Source organism: Diospyros lotus, chromosome 12 (assembly GCF_014633365.1).
Source record: "Diospyros lotus cultivar Yz01 chromosome 12, ASM1463336v1, whole genome shotgun sequence".
Taxonomy (NCBI): domain Eukaryota; kingdom Viridiplantae; phylum Streptophyta; class Magnoliopsida; order Ericales; family Ebenaceae; genus Diospyros; species Diospyros lotus.
In genome coordinates, this window is record NC_068349.1 from 4754250 (window position 1) to 4771081 (window position 16832).

At 39.3% G+C, this 16832-nt stretch overlaps 1 protein-coding gene across 1 annotated transcript in view; it reads right to left on the reverse strand.

The window, feature by feature from the left end:
* LOC127787366 (mediator of RNA polymerase II transcription subunit 33A-like) overlaps positions 1-14290 on the reverse strand; it is a 32290-nt gene extending 18000 nt beyond the window's left edge. Inside the window, exons 1-2 of the mRNA XM_052315373.1 lie at positions 13841-14290; positions 12698-12808 (exon numbers count right to left, since the gene is read on the reverse strand). Of these exons, the coding sequence (XP_052171333.1) occupies positions 12698-12808; positions 13841-14130 (401 nt within the window). The 5' untranslated portion in view covers positions 14131-14290. The remainder of the gene's footprint in view (positions 1-12697; positions 12809-13840) is intronic.
* Between the last annotated feature and the right edge of the window lie 2542 nt (positions 14291-16832).

Genomic DNA, 16832 nt, shown 5'->3' on the forward strand with positions numbered 1-16832 from the left:
AACTTCTGGATCACGACCAAGAACCGTCGAAATTACTTGACAGAGAGAATTGTCAAGGAATGCACAGCTCTGATACCAAATGTCACAACCCTAGGATTTAGCTAGGGTCTAGGAAGGAAATTGGAAAAATTCGAGAGAGAAACGAAAAAGAATTGGAGGGAGAGACAGAGCAGAAATCAAGAGAAATGAGGGAAAAGAAGGGAGAATGAGAGAGAAAAAGTAAGGAGGGAAATATGAATTCACTATATCATTCCAACATACTCTTCTCCACATACTAGGCTATTCAACTGAAAGAAAAATCTAAAAACAACAGCCACGTGCACTACAACAGAAAGAGGAAGGATTGGGGAATGAATAATATTTGATCATAACTTCCCTCCCTCTCGCTCTCTCTCCCTATATATCTCTTTCTCTCGTTCCCCCTCTTTCTGTTATATTTCCTTCCCCATTCTGTTCTTCTAAATTCCTATCATTCTTGTATTCAAAATTATTGAATTGCCAGCCCTAATTCAAGGGCGTGACAAGTGATATCAGAGCCAGGCAATCATTGGCTGTGAGTTTTTCAATTTGGGCAGAAACCTTGAGTAGTGAATTGAGGGTTTGATCAGACACAAAACCAGCAATGTTGGAAGTGACCGAGCCACAAGAAGCAGGCCAGCAAAGCTAATTCTGTAGACGACAGCTCAGAATTGAAGTCGCAACAGAGCGTGTGACGAGCAAAGTTGGACGTTCTTAGGTGCAAAATTAAACGAGTCACAAGTGGCGACTCAAGAAGCAGTGAATTCCAGTGATTACAGAAATTACAGAGCCGACAAATTCAAGATTATGCCAATTTCAAGAGGGTCAATGATTGGGTAAGAAGACCCAAGCAAAGTCGAACGATCTTGGGGGTTGGAAGTAGGAGGTAGTCTCACGGCGGTGAATTTCGAAATTTTCGGCCCACAACTGTGATTCCAACAAGGGAAGTGGAAGCAAAGCCGAACAACCCAATGATGGGAATTCTCGGTGGGACCATAACGGTGAAGAAGGCATCAAAAGCAGCAAGGAAGGGTTCGGAAGGAGCTGGGAACGCATGTTCCAACGCGGACTGGGAAGAACAGCCAATTGTGGGTGACAACGCGACTGAGAAACAAGGCGGAATGGCAGAAGGTACAAGATTGAGGCAATTGGAGATCAGGTTGGAGGCCATGGAATTCAATATGACCAACACCCACGATACCATGTGCTAAACTCCAGAGGATTTGGCGGAATGGAAAGAACTCATGCAAGCTGCAATGGAGAAGCAACAAGAAGCTATGGAGAAACAATGAGAAGCTACTGAAAGGTGTCAAGAAACGGTGGTGTAGCAGGGGCAAAGGATTGACAGTATGCTTACCTTATTATCTTCTCTGCCCCAATACTAGTTGTCACTGGAATTCCCACCAAGACAACCATCTGATCCAATTTTGCCGCATCAGGGCAATTGGTCGAGGACGCAAGGAAGTCTTGAAGAGGTGGAGCAGCCTACAATCCAAGAAACACAGGTGAGGAATCAGCAACCAATGACTCACAACTATGCCCCTATGCTAAGATTGGAAATTCCAGCATCTGAGGGGAAGAAGTTGCAGTGGTGGATAAGGAGATGCGAGTGGTTATTTCAATTCTACCAGATGTCAGATCTCTAGTCTGACAAATGCTTCTCCCGCAATTCAGAATGAATTGCATGAGAATTATGAACCAGAAGAGAAAGAAATTCAAGGAAATGAGGGAGAGAGAGAAAGAGAATAAAGGGGAAAATGTGATCCAATTCTATTCCAAGATGATTTGCTTCAGCAACATATGCTGGCTTATATACCCTCCTCAAGGAGTGGCGCCAACATTTGAAATACATGCGGCTAATTACCAAGCTTCTACACACTTCTATACTTCTAACCGCCTACCTCGTTTATTACAATGTTACCCCCTTCTACTAATAGGCCATTACCCAGTTGCCCTCCCTTGCTCTTGTCCCCCCCCCCCCCCCCTTGGAATTCTTCTTATCCTCAAGAAGAGTTTAGAGGAGTCCTAGTGCTCTTGGAAATTGTTGGAGTAAGTCTGGTAAATACTCCCATGTGTTGTTTTCCGAATGAAGGGTGGACCAGCAGACCAGCACCTGTGTGAGGGGTAGTTTCTATTTGTAAATCACTCTCTTTCCCACGATAACGATAAGCTCAGCTACCTGTTGTGATGCTGGGACAACAGGAGGTAGGGTTGCACTCACCGGGTTAGTACCAGGAGGTAGGGTTGCACTCACCGGGTTAGTACCAGGAGAGGGTTTGAGGAGAGAGACATGAAAAACTGGATGGATGGTGGTCTCTGCTGGTAGTTGTAGTTTGTGCGCCGCTTTGCCCACCCGAGCTAACACCTCATATAGCCCATAAAATTTGGGATTGAGTTTGGACACTACCTTTGGGAAGAAAGTCTTTAATTGTGCTTGCCTCAGTTTCAGGTAGACCCGGTCCCCAACTGAGAAGTTTTGTTCACTCATCTTCTTGTCAGAGTATTGTTTCATTCAATTTTGGGTGCTTGCCCATTCCCTCTTTAGAGTCTGCATAGCTTGTTGTCTCTGATTTAGATAATCATCCACTATGGCTACCAAGTTGGGGCCTCCACTAATAGGTAACAGTGGTGATTTGTAGCCGAATAGCACCTCAAACGGGGTCATCTTTAAGGATGAATGGTGGTTGGTGTTGTACCACCATTGTGCCAAGGGGCTAGCCACTTGTGCCACCCGGTTGAATGCACCAAACACAAGCATCGAAGGTAGGTCTCAAGGCATTGATTCACCCGTTCCATCTGCCCATCTATTTTCGAGTGATATGCGAATGACATAAGGAGCTTGGTACTGAGTGATTTCATTAGTTCCTTCCATAATAAGCTAGTGAAGACTTTGTCCCGATCTATCACAATGACTTGAGGCAATCCATGTAATTTACCCACCTAGTCTAGGAACACTCGCGCCACTTCTTGGGTTGTGAAGGGATGAGCTAGGCTTAAGAAGTGGCTGTACTTTGTGAGTCTGTCCACGATTACCAATATGCAGTCCTTGCCCTCTGACTTGGGCAATCCTTCCACGAAATCCATGTTGATGCTAGACCATGCTTGCTCTAGCCTAGGCAATGGTTGTAGCAGCCCTGGAGGGTGAATGTTCTCATGCTTACATCGGATGCAAATGTCACAGCCCTTCACGTAATCTTGCACTGTTTTCTTCAACCCCGGCTAATAGAACAATTGTTGTACCCCATTGTATGTGCTCTGGGCCCCAGAATGGCCTCCTACTGGCGAGTCATGGAGGGCTGTCAGGATCTTCCTTCGTAGCAACTCATCACCTCCGATCACCAGCTTCTCTTTGTACCTTAACATCCCATTCTTTAGGGAATAACTGGTCTGCTCATGGGGTCCAAGGTCAGTTGCTCCATTAGATCCTTGGTCCAGTCTTCTTTCTCGTAACTGGTTGCTACTTCTAAGTGCCATTCCAGTATGACAGAAGTCATGGCCGTCGTAGTCCCCTCTTCCATGCAACGGGAAAGGGCATCGGCTACTTTGTTCTCGTGTCCTTTCCTATATTGGATGATATAATCAAGACCCATTAATTTAGACATACCTTTTCTTTGGAGGTGTGTTTGTAGTTTCTGCTGCAATAGGAATTTAAGGCTTTCATGATTCGTTCAAATAATGACATTACTCCCCTCCAAATAATGCCTCCACTTCTCTACAGTTATCAAAATCGCCAGTAGTTCTTTCTCGTATACACTGAGGCATAGTTCTGAAAGGCGCGACGCGCACGAGGCAAGGCGCGCCTTTGCGAAGCGAGGCGCACCTTTTAGAAAAAAGTCAAAATCTTGTAAAATCATAAAAAACTATCAAATTATCAATAATAACACATGCATATCATTAATGATTCATTATCTTCAAATTCTAAACTAACATCATCAAAGTTGATTCATTCATCATGCAAATTCTAAACTAGAAACATCATCAAAGTTCAAACTTAAAGTCTCAAACTCAAACAAGTATCAATCATCATACAAAGTTCTAAACAGACATATAAACACTACAAGTCCACAATCAATAAAGAAGTTTTAATCAATCATCATCAAAGAGATCATCAACATCAAGGTCAATATCTTCATCATCTCCCTCAATCACCCCTTCATCTTCTTTTTCTTGTCCCAATTCTTCTCCTTCTTCCAAGTCTTCATCATCTTCGGTCTCTGTCTCACTTTCCCCCTCCTCTTCAATCACTTGAGTTACTTGCCGCTTTGAAGTCGAAGCCGAAGTTGAACCCGATTGTGATTGAGTTTGTTTAATACACTAGGAAGATACATTGGGTCTTTTCCTACTTTGAGGCAGCTCCTCATCATCATCATACCCTTCACCAAATTGAAAATCATCATCTAAAGGTGCCATATTTCTCCCATCACTGTTATTCTTCTTCTTTTGCATGTACTCTACAATCTCTTGTTTTACTGATGGAGGACATTTTGGACAACCTTTAGTACTCTCCACAATCAATAAACACTATAAGTTCACAATCAAGAAAATGTTTTTATTTTGAAAATTGTTATTTTTTTAAATCTGGAAAATTAGCGCATTATAAGGAAATATATAAGAAAATATTTTCATTTTGAAAAACTATCTTCCGGTATTTTGATAGCTAATATTCATTGTTGTTAAAATAATTTTTAATGAATTTTTCAAGAAATAGTAAGTATGTATATTGGGGGTGGTAAAATCATTAAATCATGAGTTTGTACTAAAACCAAAAATTCTATTTTCTTATTGTTATGGATTGTGATTTTTTAGATATTTTTATTGAATCCAAATGGAGGGTACTTTCTTATTTACATTTATGTATTAAAGTAAATGGAAGATAAAATATAAATAAAAGAAAATGTGAACATTTATTTAAACTAAAGAAATGTAAATATGTTGTAATGTATGCATGCTGGAACTGAGAAGAGGGGAGGAATTGGGTTGCCTAGGTTTTAATTAAAACCTAGGTTTCATGAGGTGCGCCTCTCGCCACGGCGCCTCATCGTGCAAGGCGAGCGCCTCACTGAAATCGCCTCGGCCCAAGCGAGGCAATGCGCTGAACTGGCGCCTTAAGGGGCCTTGCGCCTAGGCATGCCTTTAACAACTATGCATTGAGGCTTAGGTGCTTTCGTGCTAAAGCTTGGCTGATGAAGGCTATGGGTCTTCCTCCTTGTGCCAACACTGCTCCAACTCCATAGTTGCTGGCATCAATCTCTAGTACAAACGGTTGATTAAAATCAGGGATGTTCAATGTAGGAACCTCACTCATGGCCTTCTGCACCCTATCAAAGGCAGCTTCGGCTGCTTCACCCCAGCGAAATCCCTCCTCCTTTAGCAACTCAGTTAATGGCTTACTGATGATGCTGTAATTTTTAACAAATCTTATGTACTAACCTGTAAGGCCCAAAAATCCCCGCAAGCCCTTCACATTAGTCGGTTTTGGCCAGGCAGTCATGGCTGCAACCTTTTGGGGGTCCATGCTCACCCCCTTTTCGGATATAACATGACCAAGATATTCCACATGGGTTTGTGCAAAAGCACATTTGGACTTCTTGATGAACAACTTATTGAATCAAAGGATTTGCAAAGTCATCTGTAAGTGCTCTATGTGTTTAGGGAAGTTGGGGATGTAAATTAGGATATCATTGAAGAAAACCAAAATGAATTAGCGTAGATAGGGTTCAAATATCTGATTCATGAGGGCTTGGAAAGTTGTTGGTGCATTGGTCAAACCAAAAGGCATTACTAAGAATTCGTAGTGCCCTTGGTGAGTTCTAAAGGCTATTTTATGGATATCTTGGGGGCTCATACGGATTTGATGATATCCTGAACGGAGGTCGAGTTTGGAGAAAACTTTGGCCCCATGTAACTCATCTAATAGATCTTCTATGATAGGAATAGGGAATTTTTCTTTATGGTAAGGGAGTTGAGCTGGCAGTAGTCTATGCAAAACCGCCAACTACCATCCTTCTTTTTGACTAAGAGAAGAAGGGAGGCATATGGGTTGATGCTAGGTCGGATAACCGATTGATGTAGCATTTCTTTTATCATGCGTTCAATCTCAGCTTTCTATTTTGGGGGATACCAGTAAGAACGAATGTTAACAGGCTCAGAATTGGGTTTAAGGTTTATGGTGTGCTCTAAAGGTCTAGGAGGTGGTAGAGCCTTAGGTTCTTCAAACAAATCCTTAAATTCAGCTAAGAGTTCATCAAGTAAGTCCAATTGGTTTACCTCCCAGGGAAAGGAGCCATCCCTCGTTGATTCCAGTATGAGTTTCCCACCATAGTCCAGTTCCTCCTCCTCCTGATCAATTGCTCGTATTGAGAACAATTGAGCCACCCGAGTCCACTTGTTCTTAAATAGCTTATGTAGTCTTTTCCCCGAAATAAGCTTGCAAGTTCCAGCCTCTGCACTACCTGTGATAGTCATTCGTTTTCCCCTTTTGTCGAAAGTGACTTCCATTTTCTTAAAATCAAAACAAATTGGGCTTACTTCTCTCATCCAATTCACACCTAAGACCATGTCACAACCTCCTAACCTGAGGAGTCTTAAGTCAGCTTCAAAGTCTTCCCCCCGCATCTGCCAATAGAATCCCATACACGCTGACTTACAAATCACCTTCTGTCCATTAGCCACAATAACAGACAGTGGATGGGTCCCTGTGAGTTTGCAATGGAGCCTCTTAGCTACTTTTTCATCAAGGAAGCTATGTGTGCTTCCACTGTCAAAGAGTATAGACAGGTCGTCCTCTTGTGCCTTGCCATCTACTTTTATGATTTTACTTGTGGATACTCCCCTTAGGGAGATCTCCATTTTCTCATCCTCTTCTTCTTTCTCTTGGTTCTCTGGTTCTTCAACCTCCTCTTCCCCATCCTCTATTCCTTCTAGTAGCAGCAATTGGCATTTGCATTGATGGCCTGGAGTCTACTTGTCTCCACACTTGAAGCAAAGTCCTGCTAACCTCCTTTGTTCTCTCGAACTGTTCCCGAATGATAGGAATGGAGCTGGTAGAGCTAACGCCTTACCACTTGGTCCCCCTGTTCCTCCTTCCTTATTCCACCCCCGGTTGTTGTGTTGTAGAGGCACCGCCTACCATCCTTTGCTCACCTCTTTCTGCCTCTTCATTAATGCCTTTACTGCTAGCTCTTGCAGCTTCGCGCACTCCGTAGCTTGTTGTACTGTTTTTGGTTGAAACATTTTCACTATGGGCCGAATTTCCTCATTGAACCCGCTGATGAAACTTGATACAAAGTAACCCTCGGTAAGTGTGGGATTGGAGATCAACATGAGGGCCTTCAATTCTTCAAACCTTTGTTGGTAGACCTACATAGATCCCCCTTGTCTAAGCTTGTTAAATTCTTCCACTACATTTAACATTCATTTCTCCCCAAATCTTCCACACATTCCCTCCACAAATTCTTCCTAGGAGCACTTGTCTTTCACTCCTATCCACTCCTGGTACCATGCATCTCCCACATCGTTAAGGTAGGCAGCAGCAATTGTTACCTTCTGTTGTTCGGCCACATTGTAGAAACGAGACACTCTCTCACATTGCCTCACCCACCATCGTGGATTCTGGCCATCAAATAGGGGAATCTCCATTCGTGGCATCAACAGACCGATTTGGTTCGATCCTTGCGCAACGCCCGGCCTCCTGACACCCGCGTTTTCTTCCCTCATCAATTGCTTTGTTTCCAGTTCAGCAGATCCCTCTTATCTGCTATTACCTCCTTGATGATTTAGGATCGAATCCGAATGTTCCCTCGGAGGAAACTCAGGTGAGATTCATAAACTGATGCATGTGATCCCAGAGAGTTTGGTTATGTTCTCTCATCTGCTCCTCTAATCGAGCAGTCTGTGATCGACTCTCCTCTCACCACAAGTTCACCACTCCATCGATCCTTCTTTCCACCGAATCTTCAAACGTGTCCATCCTAATCTGCATCTCAGATACCGATGCCATCACCTACTAAAGTTGCGCCTCCATATGCTTCATCCTGGTTCTGTTTGCCATGGCCCTCCCGATCGCCCACGAACTTGCTTTGATACCAGATTGTCAGATCTCTAGTTTGACAAATGCTTCTCCCGCAATTCAGAATGAATTGCACGGGAATTATGAACCAAAAGAGAACGAAATTCAAGGAAATGAGGGAGAGAGAGAGAATAGGGGGGGAAATGTGATCCAATTCTATTCCAAGATGATCTGCTTCAGCAGCATATGCTGGCTTATATACCCTCCTCAAGGAGTGGCGCCAACATTTGAAATACATGCGACTAACTACCAAGCTTCTACACACTTCTATACTTCTAATCGCCTACCTCTTTTATTACAATGTTACCCCCTTCTATTAATAGGCCATTACCCGGTTACCCTCCCCTGCTCCTATCACGACAGATTACAGAAGATCAACCTAGCAGCAACCTATTTGAACGATGTAGCGAACTCTTGGTATTAAGGGTGGGTTCAAGATGAAGGTGATAGGGCTTAATTGTATACATATTTTTATCTTAACCTTGTGTTATTTTTCCCTACTTAAAATGTGTTTATATAGATTTTACATAATTTTAATCTTTTTTTCGTAGAAACCCAACAAATGATATTAATTTGAAGATTTGGGCATAAAAAGAAAAGAAAAAAAGATATTATAAATTAATTTATAATATTAATATTATAATAAAATTTAAAGAATTAATAATCAATTGTCGTGCATATTTATAATATTACAATATTATAAGAATGGTTTTGGAGGACAATTGCAATTCTATGTTCAATTGGAGATTTGGAGGCTAGGGTGGCTTGCCATGCTATATATATATATATATATATAATAATATTATAAGAGATTTGATTGAATTGACCGAGAAGGAGCAGTCGAATATAATTGGAAGTCTAATTGAAGGCCAATTAAAGGAGATTTGGAAGGCTAGGGCATGCATGTTTCATATATATTTAATAATATAAAAGCAAGTCCAAGGGGAGAAGCAGTGTGGCGCACATAAGGAGGCAAAAAATTGAGGAATTGAAGATTAAAGCAAGGAGATTGAAGAGGAGCAGCCACACAGCAGCAAGGAATCGCGGCAGACACGGGCAAGCAGACGTGATCCAAATCCGGGCGACCCAGATCTATTGTTTAGCTAAATAATGTCTAGCTAAATTGTCTAGCTAGGGTTTGGATGAATTTTAATTTTGGGATTATGTGATTATTTGTTTAGTTTGATTCAAAACTCGATTATTATTTGCATGAGGAATTTATATTATTCTGCTTAATGCTTTAAGAGATTGGTCACATTTTAATGATTTATGCATGACTAACTAAAGGATTATTATAAATTAAATCCATAGGCAATATAAATCATATGCTTGACTATGATATCGAGAGATGATTAGCTCATGTGTGGGAATCGATGAACCTTAGTAAGTCAAATTCCCTTCCGATATTAGAGGTTTTCAAAGAACTTAATGACTATTTGTTCTTTTAACATCCGCTCAAAAATTTGACGATGAAATTGAATTAATAAATGATTAATATGACTTGAGAAAATTTATTAATTAATTGAGAGAAATCCACCATCACATGCAAATAATTATAAAATACTGTACGAGTATTTTGGTTTTGAATCGGGTTGAATAGATAATTATATAACCTAGATTAAATGAAATCTAAACCCTAGTTACATTCATTTATTAGTTTTTCTTACAAATAATTTAGTTCTCCATCTAGTTTTCTTTTTATTTATCTGATTAATTAATTAGTTCAACTTAGGTTAAGTTAAAATTGTTTTAGTATTGTAATCTAGTCCTTGTGGGATCGACATTCTTTTCATCGCTATATGCATACTTCTAGGGTACACTTGCCTGAATTAATTGTGCATAAATCACACATTAGAAGATATGCAAGGAAGTTGGGCAGATTTTGCGGAGGGGTTATGTGAGTGTTTTGGGGAGAAGGGCATGGCGGACGTAGTGGAGGAATTCAGTAAATTGAAGCAAGAAGGGACCGTAGTGGAATACCAAGCCTGATTTGAGGAATTGAGGTCCATGGTGTGCACTATGCAACCAAGGCTTACCGAACAATACTTGGTATCCAGCTTCATCAGCGGGTTAAAGGAGGAATTACGGCCCATGGTTAAGATGATGACACCCACGATGATGAGGCAGGCTGCAAGAAAAGTCCTTAGAGATCATTTTTAAGAAGTATAATGTTCCCTACGAGCCGAGTTTATTGGTCAGGCAATACAAGGGTGGTAACTCTAGGCTTTTGCTTACGGGACCTAATCAAGAGGCAGCTAAAGCACATTCCTATAATAATGGCACTAAGGGTACTCTAATAGAGCAAAGGAGACAACTAGGGCTATGCTTTAGGTGTGGAGACAAATATAGCCCCAACCATCAATGTAAAAGGCAGCTGATGAATATAGAGGGTTATGATGGGGAAAAGGAAGAAGCAGTGTTCTAAAATCGGCTTAGGCGATCGCCTAAGCACCGGCAAGGCGCTAGGCAGCTTTTGGCCCCCGCAACTTTGGCCTAGTCAGCCCCCCTAGGCGCAGGCCCGATTAATCGGCCGACGGCGACACCTAGGCAGCCCAAGCAGCACATAGCTTCCTAGGACGCCCGTTTTAGGGTTTCTTCATTTCTAAGACCCCCCCCCCCCTCTCTCAGTCGACTCCCCCTTCTCTAGCCCAAGGCCACCACTGCCTAAACGACACTACCTCAACACCACCGGTACCTCATCGCTGCCTCCAGCTCCATTGCAACCTCTTCATCGCCTCTACGCCATCGTCGTCGTCAAGCTCCATCCTCATCAGCACGTCCTCACTGACTCAAGCTCCATCTCCGCTGTTCTTCCCCGCCCTAGCCATCACCCCCAGTTCATGTATATATAAATATATATAAGTTTCTGATTTATATATATATATAAATTTCATTTGTCTTTTAACTTTGATTTATCTAAAAATAACATGAAATTACATTAATAGCAGTCCACCTAGGTGCTAGGCCCCAGTCTGGCGCTCGACTAGCGCTTAGCGCGTTTTAGAACACTAAGAAGAAGATGTTTCCCATAAGGAAATAGGTGAGTGCAGGGTGATCATCATAGAGGAATCACAGTTGTATTCTATATAGACTGAAGTGTTTGAAGGAAAGGCTGAAGCTACAACGAAATAGCCAGAGGCGAATGCTGCTACACTTCTACTATTCAAAGGGGAAAAGCAAAATAGTAAGAAGAAGAGGAGGAGGCAGCAAGTATTAAAGGTAGTTGGGGACAATAATTGTTTAAAGGGGTGGGGACTGTCACGACCCTAGCGGTAGTACTATAATTGGGGAACTAACCTTATAAACCGTTGGGGGTCTAACTGAATAAGGCGGGTGGTTAGTAGGCGGGAATCTGTTGTAACAATTAGTTGTTGGGTTGTTGAGTAGTTAGAAGGGGAATAACTGTTGAATTGGCTAGGAGTTCTCTATATAAGGACCTTCAGCGCTATGGGAAGGATTATGGAATGAATAATATCTGATCATCACTTCCCTCCCTCTCATTCTCTCTCCCTATATCTCTCTTTCTCTCGTTCTCCCTCTTTCTATTTTGTTTCCTTCCCCATTATGTTCTTCTAAATTCCTATCATTCTTGCATTCTGAATTACCGAATTGCCAACCCTAATTCAAGGGCGTGACAAATATCTCTAGCTAGTATTCATGCCTGATTTGGCTCATCCGCCAAATTTTGTCATTTAAAACTAGCATAAATCAAAGCATCACTTTTTTGTAGAAATGTAAATGGACCAAACATGGACCAATTATTCCCCATTACCATATGCATATCCCCTTCCTAATACCCATACACAACAAGTAATATACTTTAGCCTCCATTCCCATCAGGTAGCGAATATCCATTAGATACCAATATCCATTTAATTTAAATTAAAAAACTGTTTATTCATTCTAACCTCAAAATCTCAATCAATAGGGGTTATTGCATTTTTAGGTCATAGTTGTTGTTGAATGTTGATTATTTATTTTGCTAAGTTAGAAATATGACCTAGTCAATAGCCAACAATTAGCTGGCTTAGATAGGTTGTCTGGGGGCCTAGCCTTGCATGCATAATGGACTAGCACTATGTTAAACAAAATAATATATATTTATTGATTAATACATTACATATGCAAGTCTAATATGGGTTGGGTCCTTGTACACGTCCTCTTACCATATCTGTGCACATGTTTTTTTTTCCCCCAATCCATACCCATCTTGTAAGACAAAATTTGAAGTCGACACCTACCCCAAATGAACTGAACTTTTATTGGATACCCATTAAGCTAGGTAAAAATCCCCATCTTTTTTAATGTGTTTAGTGAGTTCACCTATCATTAGAGCAAACAAATTCAAATTCAATGCACATATTTGATGCAATTTAATTGTAACTAGAAAAGCCTTGTATTTAAATGTCAAACATAACACAATTATTTACATGATGGTGATGATGGATGCAATACAATGTAAAAGATTGAATTTGTAAGTGTTAAGTGATTAGGTCATCAACAAATTCTAGGCAAAGATTAAAATCAATAGAAAGAAAATGAGGAGCATCTATTAAGCATAAATGATAGCTGAAACAGATAGAGCATAATTAAAACTCAAACTAGACTTACTTTTTATAATTTGGACTATTGATCTGAGATGCAAATGAAAACGCATGTCTTTTAAGGAGCTCCAGATAAATCCTGTAAGCTGCAGGATAGAACCGTCGACTTGGAATTACACTGAGCAAGAAAGATTGAGTCAACACAAGTTATAGTTATTGATCAAAAAGAAAAAGATGCAATGGTGCAGAGGTGTAATTCCTATTTTTCGGATTAGATTCACGGATCATTAGATTCTCTCTTCCCTTTCTTCTTTGCTTTAGTTTTTCTTTTTATCGTCTATTCTCTTCTTGTCCATCTCATAAACTTCCACCTCTCCGCATGTATCAAAGCATCATTCATTTCTTTGCCAATGCATGTAGACAAATATCCAGACATTGAACAGAACAAACCAAATAAGACTAAACATTCGAATAATTTGCTGACTACATCCCCCCCCCCCCAACTCTCTCTCTCTCTCTCTCTCTCTCTCTCTCTTCATGAACCTAGGGTTCATAACAGGGCTGGAATTGGCAATCGGAAGGATCCGAGAGGCTTAGGATTGAGAACAGAATGTTTAGAGGGGAATTTGGATAGAAATGGGGAAATATATCATATAGAATTGAGGGAGAGACATTGAGAGCAAGGGGGGGAGAAACAAGAGAGAAACTTGAGAAAGATTGAGAGATATAATTTTAGAGAGAAATCAGAATATTCATTATCAATTCAAGCATGGTCCTAATCTCTTACAATTAGCCTTTATATAGGGCTTAGCTAGCTGTTAACTGATTCCTACCAGCACCCTTGTGCTTCTAACAACTTATAAAAATATCCTAACAAACCATTGCAACCCTATTACAATGATGCTCTTCTATTGTTCCTTGGATCATGACGTCTCTCTCTCTCGGTGATTAAATTTGAATTTTCAGAGGGTTCAAGTGAAAGCCATTACGAAGATAAATGGAGTCACTTACTTTCTACTCCTAAAAATAGAAAAAGGAAAATAAAAAATAAAAACCCTCAATTCATTTACCCAAGTAACCCAAACCTCAATTCATAAGCACGTATCTAATATAAGATACAGAGACGCCCCCCCCAAAAAAAAAAAGACTAAACAAACGCAATCTCACGGAAACGAAGGGAAAAAAGAAGCATGCAAGAGCGAACGAGCACCTGGCGGAGAGAAGAGCAAGAACAAGTATCGGGGGGACGATCTTCATCATCAAGGCCTTTTCGAGGAACTTCCAGGCGATGGGGACGTTGTTGGACCAGCAAACGTGAGAGACGAGCAATTTGGCGAGCTCCGGAGACGGAAGCACGACTCCGGCGGCGTTGAGGGAGGAGGAGAGCTGAATCGCCCACATCAGGGGCTCAGTGCCCCGCTCCTGAGCCGCCTTGGTGAGTTCGATGACGCCGTCCCACAGGGCGCCCTGCTGCTGCTCTGCGGAGGCGGCGGCGGCCATGGCCTCCTGATTAGGGCAGATCGGAGAAGTGTCGGAGTCTGCACTTTGCAGAGCCGTGGGGTGTAAGTTTCGCTCTCTTTCTCTTTCCCTCTCTCTCTCGTGGAACTTGCTAGTGTTGGTGACTTTTTGGGCACAGTTGGTGCCCGGTTAGATCGGAAATATCAGCGGGGCAGGGTCAGCTTTGGGGTCAATCGGGTACTTATTCCCGCCCCACCCCATCCCCCCACGCACAAACTATTACTACTTTAATTTTGACTAGTCAACTCGGAATCAGATTTCCCTTCTATCAGTCAATTAATTAATTATGAGTACTTGATCTGCAACCTCGCTTAGGCTATCACCAAGGGGTCCCCAATTCCCTCTCAAGTCCAAATTCTTAAGGAGGAAATTCAATTTCTAGGACTAACGTTGCTCGCTATCGTGAAATTTCTTTGCTAAATTGACGGTGACATCTTATTGTAGTCAGATTTGGTGATTTATCTCATCCAATCAACTTTTATCATATCTCTGCATAATACTCATCTTAACAATTGACACTCCCATAACAATTATTATCACAACTATCATCGTCACATCTATTATAATTGATTTGTCATCAAAAGAGACCATCAATTACATTTGATTTAGAAATAAAAATTTCAAACGATTAGATATGACAATCAAAAAAGACTCATAGTCATAAAAAATAAAAAGTTAATAGATAAATATAAACAAATATGACGGACTATAAATAGACATGACGACAAAAGACAAACAATCGTGACACATCTATGACAATGATAGAGCTTGTGCATTTGATTTTAGGATAATTATTTATTAATTTATATATTTGATTATTGATATTGTGTATTTGTTTGTATACTTAATGATTGATATTATGTATTCATATATTTAATTATTAATTTTATATATTTGTGTATTTAAAGAAAATTCTAAAAATTTAAGCATGATATTTTTTTTTTTCAATAAGAAAGAATGGATAATAAATTAGGCTTTAATTTGAAGTAACAAAGAATTTAATTTGAGAAATAATATATGCATACAAAGACCCATCTAGTATATAGGCCTCGTTTGTTGCAGTTTAATTAAATAAATTATACCTTATAGTTTCTTAAATTATAATTTTTAAAACTTAGAATAAGTTGTGAACCTGTTTGTTGCAGTTTCTTAGAAGTTGTAGTTAAATAGTTGTGGTTTTTTATATCATAAGCTGTAAAATAATTTATTTTTTTTATAATTTTTCATAATACCCTTAATAGTTATAGAATGATAATTTAAAAATTAATTAGTGTATATGTATAAGTTTAAAGTGTTATAAAAAAAATTAATTAGAGTATAGAGATAGAGGAAGATGGCGAGAGAGAAGAAGAAATCTGAAAATAGAGATGACGGTGGAGAAGAAAAACCCATGATTACGTAAACAAGAGGGTAATTCTTTATTAAAAATAAGGACAAAATTGTCATAAAAATGTAATCATTTAAGCAGAAGTTGTAAAAATTGGGATACCCCAGCTTTGAAAAAGCCAGCTTCTATCCCTTATAAAAGCTAATAGAAGCTATAAGTTAGAATTCTATAAGTTAAAACAAACACTACATCCCAATTTTTTTGAAACTAGAAACTAAAAGTTACAGTTTTTAAATTGCAACAAACAGGAGCATAACGTGATAAGATAATAAAAAAGTGAAATGCAATGCTCCCAAATTTGTAAATGGATGAATTTCTAACTTGTTTCTATAGGTTTGGTTAAATAATTTTATTTAAAAATATTAGTAAATTGATTTTAAAAATATATTAAATTTTAATTCAATAATTTTATTATTGAATTATAAAATAAAAATATATTTTGACAATAGTGAAAATTATAAATAAGGTAAACAAAATTGAATTAAAATTTATTAATAAATAAAGAAAATAGTGAGTAAAATAAAGAAGGTAATTGGAGTAAGCACAATTTTTTAGATAAAAAAAGAATAAAGAATAAATTATTTATAATACAATAAAGAGTATAATAGAGAGTGTGTTTAAGAAATAAAAAAAATAACTTATAAATTATGAATTGGTAAATTCTTTTATGTATAAAATATTTTTATTACAAAAATATATCTTATCTTTTTTGTCTACCAAACCACAAAAAATAAAAAATAAAAATTATACAAAATTTGAATCCTCTCAATAAAAATAAAATAATTGGACAAAAATTAATTCTCTAGCAATTAAGAATTGAGAAACACACGTTCATTTAAAACAATATCACCAACTTCCCGGCCTACCAGACACCAAGTCCAAACATAGGTCTCATGTCTCAACGCAAAGAATGGCTAATTTAAGAAACCATTTTTAATTGTTTTAGTTTGAACAATCCAAGTTAATGGGCTCGTTGCTGACTCTGCACGTCGGATTATTTTTATTATCATAAAGTCCAGAAGAATCTATTTCGTTGATGCCAAATAAATTATCTTATATTAAAATGTAATTATACCAGGTAAACACTTAGTTTATCTCTCCTCTCAGGATCAAAGGCCTAGCCAATGCAAAGTGATGGATGTTTATAACTTCTAATAAAAGGCAGTTGTTGTGGTTTAAAAGCACAAAGACGCAATACCAAACAGGCCTTTTAAGATTACCGGTGAGTTTTCTTCACTGCTGGGATAAGAAATAATGAACCATCATCAACAAGAATTAGCTACAGTGAGCCTTCATG